The 18362-nt window shown below is 38.6% G+C and overlaps 1 protein-coding gene across 1 annotated transcript in view; it reads right to left on the reverse strand.

Moving 5' to 3' along the window:
• Window positions 1-11058: 11058 nt before the first annotated feature.
• Window positions 11059-18362, reverse strand: part of LOC138947217 (uncharacterized) — a 69479-nt gene continuing 62175 nt past the window's right edge. The window contains exons 7-9 of the mRNA XM_070318654.1: window positions 16608-16735; window positions 15918-16131; window positions 11059-15293 (exon numbers count right to left, since the gene is read on the reverse strand). Of these exons, the coding sequence (XP_070174755.1) occupies window positions 14829-15293; window positions 15918-16131; window positions 16608-16735 (807 nt within the window). The 3' untranslated portion in view covers window positions 11059-14828. The remainder of the gene's footprint in view (window positions 15294-15917; window positions 16132-16607; window positions 16736-18362) is intronic.

Here is an 18362-nt window from a genome sequence, read left to right on the forward strand (position 1 = left end):
TGTCAGTCTACTGAAAACACCACTGGGTCGACGTACTGTAAATGCAACGTTTGTCTGTCAGTCTACTGAAAACACCACTGGGTCTACGTACTGTAAATGCAACGTTTGTCTGTCAGTCTACTGAAAACACCACTGGGTCGACGTACTGTAAATGCAACGTTTGTCTGTCAGTCTACTGAAAACACCACTGGGTCGACGTACTGTAAATGCAACGTTTGTCTGTCAGTCTACTGAAAAGACCACTGGGTCGACGTACTGTCAATGCAACGTTTGTCTGTCAGTCTACTGAAAACACCACTGGGTCGACGTACTGTAAATGCAACGTTTGTCTGTCAGTCTACTGAAAACACCACTGGGTCGACGTACTGTAAATGCAACGTTTGTCTGTCAGTCTACTGAAAACACCACTGGGTCGACGTACTGTAAATGCAACGTTTGTCTGTCAGTCTACTGAAAACACCACTGGGTCGACGTACTGTAAATGCAACGTTTGTCTGTCAGTCTACTGAAAACACCACTGGGTCGACGTACTGTAAATGCAACGTTTGTCTGTCAGTCTACTGAAAACACCACTGGGTCGACGTACTGTAAATGCAACGTTTGTCTGTCAGTCTACTGAAAACACCACTGGGTCGACGTACTGTAAATGCAACGTTTGTCTGTCAGTCTACTGAAAACACCACTGGGTCGACGTACTGTAAATGCAACGTTTGTCTGTCAGTCTACTGAAAACACCACTGGGTCGACGTACTGTAAATGCAACGTTTGTCTGTCAGTCTACTGAAAACACCACTGGGTCGACGTACTGTAAATGCAACGTTTGTCTGTCAGTCTACTGAAAACACCACTGGGTCGACGTACTGTCAATGCAACGTTTGTCTGTCAGTCTACTGAAAACACCACTGGGTCGACGTACTGTCAATGCAACGTTTGTCTGTCAGTCTACTGAAAACACCACTGGGTCGACGTACTGTAAATGCAACGTTTGTCTGTCAGTCTACTGAAAACACCACTGGGTCGACGTACTGTCAATGCAACGTTTGTCTGTCAGTCTACTGAAAACACCACTGGGTCGACGTACTGTAAATGCAACGTTTGTCTGTCAGTCTACTGAAAACACCACTGGGTCGACGTACTGTAAATGCAACGTTTGTCTGTCAGTCTACTGAAAACACCACTGGGTCGACGTACTGTAAATGCAACGTTTGTCTGTCAGTCTACTGAAAACACCACTGGGTCGACGTACTGTAAATGCAACGTTTGTCTGTCAGTCTACTGAAAACACCACTGGGTCGACGTACTGTAAATGCAACGTTTTGTTTTGTCAATAATTACACGTTCCAATAATCTACAATTCTTGTTTTCGGGATTCTGAATTTTTGAACGTTAGCACTTTAATAATCTGTTTTTAGATTTCATTGATTTGGAAGACTCCTTTCATCAACGTAGTACTATGGCTGTTGCAAGAGTATCTTTTGCGAGTGTAAAAAGTCGGTACGTTTTGGGAGTATTCTGATTCCCTTGTTGTTTGTTTTTGCGTCCGATGTAGGTAGAAAACGTTGCTGTTGCAGGGGCTCACATCCATGAGAGGTGGCATAGAACAAATGTCCTGGACAATGCAAAAGTAATAGGACATTTTTGTCCTGAACAATAATAAATCAATAGGACTTTTTTTTTCTCGCAACAAAACGTAAATTTAAACGGCGGCAGGTTGCTTTTTTTTTTTAAACGCGAAGGGAGGCAACTGTCAACCGGCTTGGAGCATTCAGAGTTGCCACCCTTAGAAGCTATTCTCTTTAAAAAAAATATATTAAAAAAGCACATAAAGTCTCCCCAAGTTTCGCCTGCTTGGAGAGACACATCGCTTCGCAAAACATTGATAAAATAGCAAATCAAACTACTGTACATTGGAAAGTACTGACAATGTCCGGATCAAGTGAAAGCATAATCGGACAATGACCACTTTGTGACAAAAAGAATAGGACATATGTCCTCTTGCATGAACAATGTATAGGACATTTGGGAAAAATATCCGTGTATGTCCGATGTCCGACGTGGATGTGAGCCCCTGCTGCTGTTTTACGCTGGGAAGCTCTCAGTAACTGCGGCTGTGGTTGTGAAAATAGTGATAGGGGTTGTATCTGTTGAGTGTTTTTGCCACGTTTTGCATGTCACTTGGGCTGTTGTTGCTGTCGTCACAGCTGTTCAATGCATCATGTACTACTTTTATCCAATTTGCTTAGCCACGTTTGACTATTTCATTTTTAATTTGTGTTCTTTGGTACTGTTTTTGATGTTTTAATTTTATTTTAGTGAGCGGTTGTTATTGCTGCTGTTGATGATTCCGTCGTTATTTCTCTTCTTTCATCGTTTATGTTCTTGTTCTGGCAGCACTCATTAAGTACGGCTGTACTGTTTGTAGTGGTGGTAGTTGCATCTCTGGGTGATGGTTTTCACTGTAATGGATTAAAGTAGTTCTCAATAGCTGGTACACAGTATTCGAGGCAGAAATTTCATCTGACAGTGGTAATGATCCGCTAACCAGAAAGTAATTTTCCCAAAAATACAAGTACATGAACCCATGTGCCACCCCCCCTCCCTACAAATAAACTCAACAACAACAAAAAAAACCAATAAAACAGATTTCAAAAAAGCATTTGACAGTATATCGAAAGAGTTTATGTTATATGCCTTTAAGAGATACGGATTTGGAACAGATTTTTTACGTTGGGTAGAAGTATTGTTCAGTAGCACAAGAAGCTGCATTGGATACAACGGTTGGCTCTCAAGTGATTTTGAAGTCAGCTGTGGGGTGCGACAAGGTTGTCCTTTCTCACCACTGGCTTTTGTTATTGGAATTGAGCTGCTTGCAACCCGATTTCGAAAAGGTTTTGAAGTAAAAGGTTTGGAAATTGAAACTGACGATTCAGAAGAAGTGCATATGTTTAAAAAGATTTTGAAGGCACTTCTGTATGCCGATGATGTTACCATGTTTCTGCGTGATAAAGATGACATTAAAGTTGTTTTGGGGATATTAGACGAGTTTACAATTATATCCGGTTTGAAGATAAATAGAGTAAAATCAGAAGCAATGTGGATTGGATCAAAACGGAATAGCAACGAGGGAGGATACGGATTAAGATGGGTTAAACAAATGAAGATTCTGGGAATATATTTTTGCAATACATCCAGTGCCTCCCTCGTGGATGAAAACTGGACACAACGAATTAAGAGTATTAAGCAGGTGATTTTAAACTGGGAAAAACGGAATCTTGGCATATTTGGTAAAATGTGCGTAATAAAAAGTTTTTTGATTTCTCAGCTCGTTTATGTTATGCAGGCAATATGCATCCCTGAACCTGTGTTGAAAGAAATTAATACGTTATTGTTTCGTTTTCTTTGGAGGAAAATTAATTGTAACAAGAAAGCGTTTGAGAAAGTGAAGAGAAGTGTTATGTGCAGTGGAATAGGAACAGGAGGAATCCAAATGATTGATATGCAAATATTGCAAGAATCTATTCTGTGCGGCTGGCTTGCTCAGCTCTCGAATATGAATAACAATAGTACATGGACTTGGATTCCTAGATTATATTTCCGTAATTTTGGAACAGATTTATCATGTTTTAATTCAATTATTGGTCCTAAAAAGTTTAAAGGGTTAGATAGTCTTCAGTCCTCCTTCTGGAGCAAAGTACTGCGAGTCTGGTTGGAACATAATACACTGCACTCTTCGTCATCTCTGAAGATGGCATGCATATGGAATAATATCGATATAAAATATCAAAATAATGTAATTTATTTTGACAACTGGGCAAAAAAAGGAATAACACATGTCAATGACCTCTTAGAAAACAATTCCATTTTGTCATTTCAAAATGTACAGAACCTAATTGGTACTTCACCAGAACTCTATTTACAGTACATTGTTGTTCACTCGGCGTTGTCTCGTTATTTAAAGAACAATACGGATTATGTATATGCTGTCACTGAAGAATTCTCGAAATTGTATTTTAATGATAAAGTGATGTTAAAAGCTAGAGATTTTCGAAATTTTATGACAGATATGAAATATAGTCCACCCTGCTGTGTTCGATTTTGGCTGAACAAACTTGGTATTAGTATTGAAGAAAAAGTTTGGCTTAATGCAAAAGAAACAACAACAGAAACCAGACTAAAAGAATTACAGTGGAAGATATTACACAATATATACCCAACCAATATTCTCCTCTTAAAAATGGGACTCGCAAATAATGATAAATGTCCATACTGTATTGAACAAGTTGATTACATTGAACACTTCTTTTTCTATTGCAGTAAAATTCACCATTTGTGGAAGCATGTTGAAACATTGTTCTACAATCGATATAACATAGCAATTATTCTACAAGCAACAGATGTGCTGATTTATGTGCGAGATAAGAATGGTTTGACACATGAAATGTTTAAGTATCTTACCCATTTAATCTTGATTGGAAAAATGTGTATAAGTAAATTTAGATATGGGACACCCCTTGAAATATTATTTATTTTTCAAAGGGACTTAACCCTCAGGGGCCTGGTATAAGTTGAGTGTTAAAAAAGATTTGGTGTACTGGAAACTGAGCTGAACATTAGGAATAAATTTATGTTATGATTATTTTTATTTATTTATTTATTTGAACATATTAGTTTACTGATAAGGTTTATTGATTTAAAAATTGTACACAAAAAAAAAAAAAAAAAAGAGAAAAAAAAAAAAAATAAAATAAAAATAAAAATAAAAAAATAAAACACAAGAGAAAAAATCAACAATTAAACACACACACACACACACACACACACACACACACACACACACACACACACACACACACACACACTAACACACACACACACACACACTAACACACACACACTAAAACACACACACACACACACACACACACACACACACACACACACAGACACACAGACACACACACACACACACATTAACATTAACATTAACACTATAAACACAATCAAGAAACAAGGTATCTAACATGAGGAGACCAACGAAAAAACTGCCTATCAGTATTCAATAGCCAGCGCTTTTCATCACCACAAGTGAGGCAACTATATCGATAAAACAAATCCATTCTAACACAAATTGCTGAAGGCGTACGTGTAACTTTGTATGCAAGAGCATTGTTGAATTGCATTTTGACAGTGCTTACGTACAGAAATATGCAAAGAGCACATTATTACAAAAATCGTTGAAGCTGCAGGTTTGAAATTTGTCATAATGTGTTCACCAGTATCAATTTCCCGTAATAACACGGCATTATGGACCAATTATATTTCCAGATTCGGTTCAGAGGCATGCAATGAGGGAAGATACAATTGTGCATGACATTTTCCCAATCAGGCCTGCATTCCAGTTTCAGTAAACAAATAAGAATTTTGTTCTACAAATCAGCCGTGTTATTACATGGACAGATCACTGATTGTTATTTCAAAACATAAATGATACACCGAGCAAAAACAGTTAAGGATATTTTTTCAGTGGTATACCCCAGATGTTAAACAGCAGTTTTTTGGTCAGAAATATACGTGTATTTGAAGATCAGTCTTTCTTCTGCTCAAAAATGTGTTTCTGGAATCTGAGCAATATTTGGGTATGACGTTTCAGGTCCGTGACCAAGCCTACCCTCAAAAATGGCGTTTTTTGACGGCATGATTCACTTTCAACCGTCGAAACGGTGACTTAAACTGAATGATATTTTACATTTTTTACATCCGAAAGTTTATTTTGTGTCTTACCTAACAGTTCATACACATTTCGTTCAAATCCGTCGCGCAGTCAGGCTGATCTAGCGTGTAAAGGAGAGCGACCACAATCCTGAAAAACAGCAACAAATCTAGGGTTTTTGTGGTGTTTTTGCTGGGTAGCCGCAGTTGATATGCAATAAATCTAACACTACAAATAGCAGCCTCTCCACATTTCACAGAACGATGAAAAAGACTCTCATCTGGATTCGCACTAGTACTTGGAGCAAACAGAACCCGAGAATGGACGTTGTAACGGTTTTCCGTTAAACATTTGCAAACGTTCGTAACGTCCCAGAAACAAATGTGACATGCACGCAACTTTGTATACTTTGCAAAAAAAGGTGTCATTACATGTGTGCCAAGTTTCAAATACCATGCTCGTGATGTAGCTTGCCTTGAAAATCACATTCTGAGAAAATCGCATTTGAAAGTTTGTGAAGTGTTTTGCTGCGCACAGTGAAGACAGATTGCCAAACCAAGAGTATGTGTGCATGCGGGTACTTTTCACAGACATTTTTCAATACTCCAAATACTCTTCACAATCCCCTATCAGTCCAACGTTGCAAATATTGACAGCAAACTGATGTTACACTCAATGAAACATCAAGTACAGTGAATACGATCAGCTGGCAATTATAAGGCGTTTGGAATTTCACTTGCAACTCTGGATGTTCTCAGTCTCGTCACAGAAGCAGACACATGGTTTCTGTCTAATAAGTGTTCCCATCACACAAAACTGGCCGAGTTTCACCCCGAAATCGCTTCGAAGTAGGCGGCATTTCTTCCATAACACATGCAGCTATGGGTAGGAAGTCGGGCTTCTGCCAATATAAACTCTGGACTGAATGCTTCCCTGACAATTTCATTGGGTACAATGATCTGAGGGAGACAAGAATATCAAGTTCTTATCAGTAAAGCAGATGAAATCCGATAGAGTTTACAACAAAAAATGTATTCACTGGAAAACGCACCGAGTTGTTTACGTCCCTTGAACGAGAACAGTTCGATTTTACAACGAAGCTAATTTCTAAGTCAAAATATCATTTTTCACCACGAATTAGACACATGAGTGGAATATATGGTCCAAAGTTCGATTAGCAGTACATAAGAATAAGAATAAGAATACTTTATTATCTCAAAGAGAAATTTAGGCGTGGTACATAACAATAATACAAACAGGACATTGTTTTACATAAGACATATAGCACTATATAACAGGGCAGGTAATAAACACACCTCCCACATACCTCTCTGGCCATTCCTTGCATTGTGCTTACGCATTCAGTCATGAACACATCCATGTCTCACTTACACATCGCACACATGGACATTCTTATACGCTCAACTTACCCATTCACACATGGACATTCGACCACACTTCACTTACACATTCTTATACGCTCCACTTACACATTCACACATGGCCATTCTTATATGCTCCACTTACACATTCCCACATGGACATTCGACTACGCCCACTTACACATTCCCACGTGGACATCTTTAAAGCACTGCGCTTACATATTCTCGCACACCTACGCGTATAACGGACTATGGCTAAACATCATTGCAAAAAAATCATAGCATACAATATGTCACAGAAAATATACGGACGTACATAAAACCAATACATACATGTACATTACTACTGATTGCACTGGCAGAAGAGGGGCTGAGTCGGGTATGTGGATGTGTTTACATGTTGCCAAGGGTGATGGATTTGGGGATGAAGCTGTTTTGCAGCCTGAGTGTCCTAGCTTTGTGCGTGCGAAGTCTACGGCCAGAGGGAAGGAGTTCATAGAGGTGGGCAAGGACATGGGACCTATCTGAAGCTATCCGCCTACTCTTTCTCACCACACGCTTTTCATACAGGGACTCCACACTTGCTTGCTGCCTGCCAATCACCTTGCTACTGACATTCACCATTCGCACAAAGACATTCCTGTTCTTCACACTCAGACCTCCATACCAGGACACAAAACCAAAAGTGATGACAGACTCGATGAAAGAGCGGTAGAAAGTTTGAAGGATAGAAGGGTTCACATTCAACTTCCTAAGTTTCTGAAGGCGTTGGAGTGGAAGGGGACAGTCAGTATTGAATTTCTGTGAGATAAACAAGACCTGATCGACATCCTACCTATTCATGCATCGCGGACTCGACATTCACACCGACTGCTAGCTTTTTCTTCTTCGCTGCTCGATCTGCCGCAAGTTGTACCTTCCTCTGCTTCTTGCATGAAGTATTCCTGCAGTATTTATTTTTGAGAGGCAGAGTTGACAGGAAACAGCGCAGTTTGAGATGTTGAACCGACATCGAATAACGTTCGCGTGTGTTTACGAAATGATGTGCACGCACGTGCAGAACGTTTTCCGGGTTGAAATTTATTGGTGATGACCAATCAGAAAAACGAATTTGTGAGGTTCAAGGTCACTCTTTTAAATATGGAACATTTGCATGCGAAAGCATCCTTCGCAGGCTGTGTGTTTTGGCCGTTGAGAGGAATAACGGACTTTATGTTTGTGACTGCGACATCGCCAAACAAACGGGAATTTCCGACAAATTCATCGACAAGTTGCTGCTGCTCTGCCTTGAAAACATCGTTTTTTCACCAAGTTTCCAGATGTTTAGCCTTCACTCACTTTGCAAATCATCACTTTATTGCAAAAAAGAAGATGAAATTGACAAAATAAACATCATGCAGCTATTTTAGGGTGTTCAAAATACCTAAATATGCTAAAAACCCAAATCATGTCATGGAACGATTTTGAATGAAAACTCCGTGCCACCTCTTCAAAGGCATATGTACGCGCTCCCGTGTTTACAAAGTGTAGTTTGCCCATAATCGATGTCAAACGCACCATAAGACCATGTAATGACGATATGTCGCCATGCGCGGACCATATACATGCATTACAGCTTGTTCTGGCCTCTGAAAAAGTGAGGATGTCAACAAAGACGCGGAGTTATTTCCCTTGCGTCAACGTTCCCTCTGTTGGCAAATCTATAAATAGGACGATCTAGATCAAAATAAAAATTCAAATATCTCAACATTTAAGGGGTCCTAGACCACAATATCTTGCAGGGAACTTAATTAAGCATGTCTCCAGCTGTTGGTAAAGCAATTAGCGTGTATAGTCATCGAGTACATATGGCTTTTAAGTCTACTGAAATAAACCTGACCAAAGACTGCGATAACTACGGCTTTTGTGTGAACATTTGACAGCATAGGCCTACTGTCTCTTTTTACGAATCAATACCAGGTGCGACGTGGTATACTGTGATATATCGTACTTTGGAGCGGCGTGATATAGCGTGGTATACATCCTTTCGTACTTTCTTTTCAATGGAAAATCCATACACGCTGTGTCCAAAACGTCATTTTGACAACCATAAATACACTAAAAACGTCGTCAAAAACTGACTGCTTGCTTACGCAACCACACACACAACGAAAATACAAAACATAACGATAAAAAGATGTGTTTTTTCAACATGAATGCGAAGAAAGGTTTAGAAGTACAATTTCACAGAATATGAGGTAGAGCATTGCGAGAACTTTGTTATCATTTTTATTTTATTTTATTTGTTCTTTGCGTGTAAACATTGTTGGGTTTGTCTAACCTGATAATATTCTTTTTAACAATATCTTAAATTGTTTAAAATCGACTACACATTCTGAAATTCACAGAGAGAGAGAGAGAGAGAGAGAGAGAGAGAGAGAGAGAGAGAGAGAGAGAGAGAGAGAGAGAGAGAGAGAGAGAGAGAGAGACAGACAGACAGACAGACAGACAGACAGAGACAGAGAGGGACAGACATACAGAAAAGCAAACGTACAAACCGACAGGCACACACACACACACACACACACACACACACACACACACACACACACACACGCACGCACGCACGTACACACACACTCACACACGAACATCACCTCACACAAACGCACACACAAACGTGTGCGTACTAATGCACACACGCCCCCCCCCCCCCCCTCACACACACATATTCGCAAAGGTTGGTACAAAAGGCGTAATGAACGTACACATGTTTAATAGCATACAGTACAATGACATAGCTTTACACTTTTTTTTGGAGAAAAATGTAGATCTGCATTTTTATCAACTTGAGCAGGGTTTTTACTTAAAATTGGATTTTGAGTGTGATGTGTAAACAAAATACTGTATGTGTGTGTGTGTGTGTGTGTGCGTGTGTGTGTGTATGTGTGTGTGTGTGTGTGTGTGTGTGTGTGTGTGTGTGTGTGTGTGTGTGTGCCTGTCGGTTTGTACGTTTGCTTTTCTGTAGAGTAGCCTAACTTCTGTTTGGATCTGAGACTGATGTTCTTGTATTTTGTCAGAAAAAGGTGAGAAAAGGCGTAGCCTTAAATCTTAATCCTTGTTAAATAAAGTTCAATTCAATTCAATTCAGTACTGCTCCTGTACGTTGTGCATTTCTTGCCAGGATTTTGGTCTTCAAACCGTCTTCACTGATGATGTCCCTCGGACATTTAAACTGCTCCACAGAAACCAGATCTTGTCGGCTGACTGTGATCTTCACCTTGATTGGTTCTGTGTTGTTTGTCGTCAGCTTTGGTATTTTTGTTCTCGTTGATTTCTATCCCAAATCTGGTGGATGTTTCATCAAGGATTTTCACCTGGTTGACAAGTTCTTCTTCAACACCAGCTATTCCATGTTTCATTGGTTTTAAGTTTAACTAAGAAAAAGAGAGAGAGAGTGTGTGTGTGTGTGTGTGCGTGTGTGTGTGTGTGTGTGTGTGTGTGTCCGGTGAGAAAATGTCAGATGTATTTTAGTGCAACTCTCAATTCTTAGTAAATGTGATATGTTTTAGTGTTGTTGTTGTTTTTAGTGCAATTCTTTATTCTTAGTAAATGTGATGTATTTCATGTCTGTAACCCCCCGATACTGCATGGCAATTTTCCTTGATTTTATAAGAAAAGTAAAATGTTGAGTCTTGAGTCTTGAGTCGAGTAATGACTTGTCCTCTAATACTGACTACGTCTGAATGGTATACAAGTGCATCCGCCATGATAGGGGTCCCCATGATACGTGCGAGAAAAATGTTGAACAATATTTATTTTTATTTAAAAAAAAAATTATTGAACTTTTTAATCAAAAATAAATATTTCTGATCTACAGTTGCCTTTCGAATATAACAAAAAGAGGCATTGAAGCCTTGGTTTTCTTATAAATACGTATGCACATTTTAGCAACCAAAATCATACAATTTAATTCTTTCAACAGAGTTGCATGCATTTTTTTTATTTTTAACTCCAAACATGATTTCATGCACTGTTAACCTTATCTGTTTATCCAAATGTACCCAAATATAAAATTCAATTTGTTTCCAAAACTCAAGCACCACTGGGCAAAAGAAAAAAAGTGTTCTATATAGTCAATGCTATTACTACAGTGCGAACAAATATTGTCCTCCACAACTTTCATTTTACATAACATAATATTTGTGGGGTAAATATTGTGAAGTAATTTCCATTGTAATACTCGTAGCCTTGTCTCTTTAATCGATTCAAAACTCATCAGCCAATCTTTCTTGTCAATTTCATAATTAAATTACCTCCTCCAAAATCCAATTGCACACGGTTCAACAAGTTTCATGCTTACTAATTCTTTTCTAAACTGTTGAGCGTTGTGTACTTTCTTACCACGATATGAGGGGATATCCATCAAATCAATTTCTTCCTTTCCGTCCATCATCTTATTAATAACATTTACAACAACAGCACGAACCATGTTATATTCCAAAATTCTATGTGGGGATTTTCCTAAAACATCACAAATGAACTGATAGGAAACAAACTCGTTTCTATATAAAACATCATATACGCTAACAAGACCCTTTCTTGCCCAATCTTCAAAATACAGTACATTTCCAGCATAAACAAAATATTGGTTATTCCATAAAAGCGGATTAAATAAATTATCATCAATGCATACATTGTTAACAAGCCAGGTTTTCAAGACAGTTTTCCAAAATTTGGATTTGACAAGTTCATTCCCTTTTAATCTTCGAAAATCAACATTTGAATAAAAACATTCACAATTTGAGCCGTACATTGAAAACACTGACTTTGGCACATATTTCCACTTATCTGTGACTTCGCGGGATGTCAGTCTGACAGCCCATTGTAATAAAAAGGAAAGCTGCATATGTTTCAAATCAATCATATTTAAACCACCATTTTCAAAATCACTACACAATATTATCCTCTTAACCTTTTCAAATGCTTTTTTTTTTATTATTTTCTTTCTTTTTCCATACAAATCTAAACAACAATCTATTAACTTCTGCTAATACATTATCAGGGATTACAAAAGCCTGCATATAATAAACAAATTGGGAAATCAAAAACGTTTTAATTACAATAATTTTACCCATAATACTCAAATTTCTTTTCTCCTATGCCAAAATCAAGCGCTTAACAGACGTAATTCGCTCTGTCCAATTTTCCTCAACATCAGAGGCTGATCTGTCATTACAAAAATAAATTTCCAAAATCTGTAATTTTTTCTTCCATTTAAAATTATAAAAGGTGTCTTGACAATGTTTCTGACTTCCTAACCACATGGCTTTGCATTTCGACATATTCACAAATTCAACTTTTATCCGGAAACGTAATAAAAAGAATCAAAAATCAATAAGGCATGTTTTAAATCCGTTTCACTTTTCAAAAATAACGTAACATCGTCAGCATACAAAGCAATTTTTAACATATCATCCAAAAACCTATCATTAAAACAATTCAAATTCGAAATATATTTAACATGCTTACTCTGCCTAATCTTAATGGCTAATAACTCAATTGCCAAAACAAAGGCTAAAGGCGAGAACGGATATCCCTGACGAATTCCAGACTCCACTGGAAAATAATCAGACAACCAGCCTGCATAATTAACAGAGCTCTTGGCATCTTTCATTAAAACTTCGACCCAAGTTACAAACTCCGGGCCAAACCCACATTTTTTAAAAACATTAATCATAAAGTCTTTTGAAATACAATCAAATGCATGAAACATGTCAATGGTAACCAAAAGACCTGGTTTATCTTGCACATTACTTTGATCTATAACATCATCAATCAATCTTCATAAAGATGATACTCGCCTCCCTTTAATATATCCAACCTGATCAGGATTAATCACATTATGTACAACTTTGTTCATGCGTAGAGCCAAACACTTAGCCAGTAATTTATAATCACTGTTGGTTAATGAAATTGGACGCCAATTATTTTATTCATCTCTAGGAAGGTTTTTACCTTTATGAATTAACACAATAACAGCATTTCTTTGAGACGCAGACAAGCTACCATTATCAAATGCTGCTGAAAAAGAACGTAATATAAATATACTCACGGGGAAGAACCATTTTTGATTTGTTTTAGTGCGTGTAACAGTTCACTAGCAGTTAAAGGACCCTCGCAGATGTTTTTCTCTTCGTCAGAAAGAGAAGGAACGCTGCAGCCTTGCAAAAAATCATCAACATTACCAACATTATCTTCTGTATGTATTTTCTTTTTATATAAATTCATAAAATATGTTTTTTGCACACTGTGTATTTGTTTTTGATCTGTACACACTCTCCCTTCATCATCTTTCACGCGATCCATAACCTTTGCATTTGCACGTGCTTTTTCCAAACCCAAAAAATATGTTGTGTTTTTCTCCCTTTCCTCGACACATTTAGCGCGAGCTCTAACCTGAGCGGCTCGTGCCCTTGTTGAACAATATGTTGAAGCAGGAGACTGGTTCGCTTGACTCTCGCTTACTCTTGCAGTCTATTTTAAGATTTCTTCCATCTAATTGCTTCTTATATCTTGTCAACAGCGCTCTAGCTGATTTGGTTATATGGCCCAAACCAGAAGCTTTATGCTTGTTTAATGCGTAAATTATGTGTACTCATTCACTGTTTAAGATTAATACTTGAAAAGCTGATCTGAATGAGTCACATTTTTACTGACTGTGACGAAAACAGACACTGTTCAGAATAATATAAAATGTTACACAAAAACACATACAAACAAAACCGAATTACATTCCAAATCAGCAAGAACTTACTATGACTAAATCTTTTCTTTGCAGTAGCATATTTTCGTCAAGAACTTACCATGACTAAATCTGTTCTTTGCAGTAGCATATATTCTTCAAGAACTTACCATTACTAAATTTGTTCTTTGTAGTTGCATAATTTCTTCAAGAACTTACCATGACTAAATCTGTTCTTTGCAGTAGCATATTTTCTTCAAGAACTTACCATGACTAAATCTGTTCTTTGCAGTAGCATATTTTCGTCAAGAACTTACCATGACTAAATCTGTTCTTTCCAGTAGCATATTTTCTTCAAGAACGTACCATGACTAAATCTGTTTTTTGCAGTAGCATATTTTCTTCAAGAACTTACCATGAATAAATCTGTTCTTTGCAGTAGCATATTTTCTTCAAGAACTTACCATCACTAAATCTGTTCTTTGCAGAAGCATATTTTCTTCAAGAACTTACCATCACTAAATCTGTTCTATGCAGTAGCATATTTTTTCAAGAACTTATCACGACTAAATCTGTTCTATGCAGTAGCATAATTTCGTCAAGAACTTACCATGACTAAATCTGTTCTTTGCAGAAGCATATTTTATTCAAGAACTTACCAGGACTAATATAAATCTGTTCTTTGCAGTAGCATATTTTTGTCAAGAACTTACCATGACTTAATCTGTTCTTTGCAGTAGCATATTTTCGTCAAGAACTTACCATGACTAAATCTGTTTTTTGCAGTAGTATATTTTCTTCAAGAACTTACCATGGTTAAATCTGTTCTTTGCAATAGCATATTTTCTTCAAGAACTTACCATGACTAAATCTGTTCTATGCAGTAGCATATTTTACTCAAGAACTTACCATGACTAAATCTATTCTCTGCAGTAGCATATTTTCGTCGAGAACTTACCATGACTAAATCTGTTCTTTGCAGTAGCATATTTTCTCCAAGAACTTAGCATGACTAAATCTGTTCTCTGCAGTAGCATATTTTCTTCAAGAGTGGGTTGTACACACAATGCGAAGTCTTGCCGTAAAGATTTAACCGGCTTACGTCCCCTCGAAGTTGAAAGTCCATGGAGTTGCCACACTTGACGAGGTAACCTTCTAACAATGCTTCGTTAGGTTTTACAACGACAGTCACACGATACAATTTGAACCAGTTCTGATTCACATTCTGACCGTTGCAAAAACTTTTCAAATACATCCCACCTCCTTCCAGTTTCATAATTTTCACAAGACCAGAAAGCTTCAATGTGCGGCAAACATCTGTGACATTAGCTTCAGTAAGTGCTGTGTTCAGAGCCTTCACTAGTGCAATGCCCGCCTTCAGAGCTATGGGTGAATGTAACAGAAGGGGGCGCTCTGTCAAACACACGCAGTACGGGAGAGGGATGCCTGCGTCCACGCATGTTCTGTTCTCAGGTATCTGAAAGGCCGAAGAAAACAAACATGTAAAAAAAAAGATCATGTAATAGATTATGAAAACAAATATGATATAACTCTTTAACAGAAACTTTGCGAAACGAAGCGTTTAATTACAGCTGACATAAATCCCAAGGCTGGTATGGAAAATGTACGCCAAAGTTTGTCCAGGCACAAAATCGCTGACAAGTTGTCTATGTATGTAGTCGGTTCAATGTTGCATGTGCAGTCAACCTACTGCCCCCCCCCCCCCCCCCCCCCACACACACCCCCCCCCCTCCCGTGCAGTCGAAACCGAAGTGGATTTACACAAAAATGGTGTTCTAATCAATTGTCATATAACAATAAACCTCACATATCTGGGGCCCTAACTCAATCTTTCTTGCACACTTATGTTGAGCCCCGCTAAACTTGTGTGGTTAGATCTAGCACTATGTATGTGCGTCTTTTAATTTGTGTGCAAGTGCATTTATCCAAGCTTCAGGGGAGAAAAGTCCCTCCCTTGCCCTCACAAAAAGACACAAATATATGTACGCCTCCACACCACCACCCCACCTCCTCTAGTCACCTCTGCTCGGGTACCAAGGGGAAAAAACTATCACAGAAAACGTTTAGAAAAATACACAACCTTTTTGAAAAAGCTGATTCCATGCTCGCCAACGGGTCGTTTTGTGTAGTTGTCGACATTGTTCAGGAACAGAACATCACGCAGAGTGAAGTGCAAGTCGAGAGGAGTTGTCATGCGCGCTGCATTATTCTGAACGCTATCTATCAGATGAGGGTAGGCTTGGATAAACCACTCCGGAAACACAAGGAATAGTAATGGACGCATCTCTTCAAACCTGTCCAGCAACATATTGACAGGATGTAAATGCCAGGGAGGGGGATATTTGTTGCTTGTGTCTGGTGAAAGAAGAGAGACAGAGAGAGAGAGAGAGAGAGAGAGAGAGAGAGAGAGAGAGAGAGAGAGAGAGAGAGAGAGAGAGAGAGAGAAGTCAGAAGTCAGTCAGAAAGTGTAATCGCCAAAACTTAGAAGTTCATTGTGATGGGGAGATTGGGGGGAATGAACAATTTCTCACTATTTCCATCCCACAGCCGACATGGTAATGTCCGCGCCAAGAGAGAGAGAGAGAGAGAGAGAGAGAGAGAGAGAGAGAGAGAGAGAGAGAGAGAGAGAGAGAGAGAGTAAGAGAGAGAGTGGAAGAGAGAGAGAGAGAGAGAGAGAGAGAGAGAGAGAGAGAGAGAGAGAGAGAGAGAGAGAGAGAGAGAGAGAGAGAGAGAAATTCAGAGAGAGAATGAGAGAGAAAGACGGACTCACTTCCCCATTGGAGTCTTTCTGAAGTGTCCGTACCGCATGCCATGATCACTCATGAACACAAGCAGTGTATTGTTCAGCAGTTGTTCCTTCAATAACTCAGACAGAAACTTCTCGTGATAGCCATCAACCTGAAGAAAATAAAATAGAAATACAATGTATGTTCTAGATAATGTAGCAACAACAACAACAACTATTCACACACAAAAAGACCTGTAGGAACATTATTCTCCAATCCATCCAAACCGGTCCCGTCAATAGCCAGTGGACGCTACACGACTTATGGAGATACCTCTGTTTATTTGGCTGTGGAAGTGTTGTGTCACATGAATCCGAGGCAAATATCAACAATAAATGTCATAATTCTAAACGCAGAATGCTAAAAGTAAAACTATTAAAGGGATGAAATACGTAAACATAGAACCCTTCATGAATGTGTGATGTATAGCCTACATATATCACAACATCAGACAACATGTCACAATATAGCTGATGGACACGTACGTGGGGGAATTCGGGGGCTGTGATTGGATGGTCTCTTCCGATCATCAAAGCATAATGCTACGGAAGTCGGCCATTTTTGCCAATATCCAAAAGCATATTGTCTATAACAAAGACGCATGGTTCCGGTTTACCCATCTGTTTCACTGATCGACAACAGTACACTGACAACTTGAAATTCTTCTCGGGAATGTTTTTCAGCTTTACAAATGTCGATAGCACACCCTTTTCTGCTAACTTCCCGATGAAACAGGACTAAACTAATTATTTTCTGTCCCTAAACACCACAAAATGCCCAAAGTTGAAAGATGTAGTACAAACAGGGGAGTAAAACGGAACAGCCGTTTGTGTGTGCCTGTGTGAGCTGAGTTGCCGACTGACACAAACTTTCGCATTCGGCTTTTCTTATCTCGTAACTCCACACTAAATACCCCACTTCCCCTCTGAAGTATTGATGTACAACCCATGGCACTAAAATTCATTTATACAACTCCTGTAATGCAACCGAGGGGTGGATTAAATCTAGTTGATTATTTTTAGACAAGTGAGAAATTAGAACGAACTACTTTGATTACACCAAAATCACACGTGGATTATTCGAAGTAAGAATAAAGAGGGCTAAAAAATAATCAATACTAGAATTTATTTTTAGAACATGACATCATTTGAAACCCAGACGATTGGGCCCTGTTGCGGAAGAATACAACGTTGACTCAAAACTGTAACAACAATGGCTGACGTGTATAAAGTACACGCATACCTCGCCAGGTTTGTTTTTGTGACTAGTCGACAGACGATGCCATTTGCTTTGTGTGTGTTTTTGTTGTTGCTTACTGTACATGACATACATTACGTGTAAAATCCAGTTCTTTAACAGGCAACAAACCTTGCAAATTTCCAGAAGCTGCAATCTGAAGCGACCTATCTCTGATTCTAGCAGACGATCTCTCCAATGTTTAACACAAAATCAGCAAACTCTCCTGTCACATAGAACGTCCATTCTATAGTGCAATGTTGAAATGAAGTTACCGGTCTGAAACATTTAGTCGTTTCTTCTGAGACAATCCTTGTTCTCTTATCATCTACAGATTTACCGCTGTCTTCACCACGCGAATTCACAACAGAAGTCAGACTTTCGAACATACAATCTACCTAGGCAAGCATGATACGTCATGACGTCATATGAATCCTAGCATATTGACGTAATGCTAAACATCCGGTTATCCCGAGTTTTCTCCGTAATACATGTCCGTGGGT

The sequence above is a fragment of the Littorina saxatilis genome, linkage group LG14, assembly GCF_037325665.1.
Source record: "Littorina saxatilis isolate snail1 linkage group LG14, US_GU_Lsax_2.0, whole genome shotgun sequence".
Classification (NCBI taxonomy): domain Eukaryota; kingdom Metazoa; phylum Mollusca; class Gastropoda; order Littorinimorpha; family Littorinidae; genus Littorina; species Littorina saxatilis.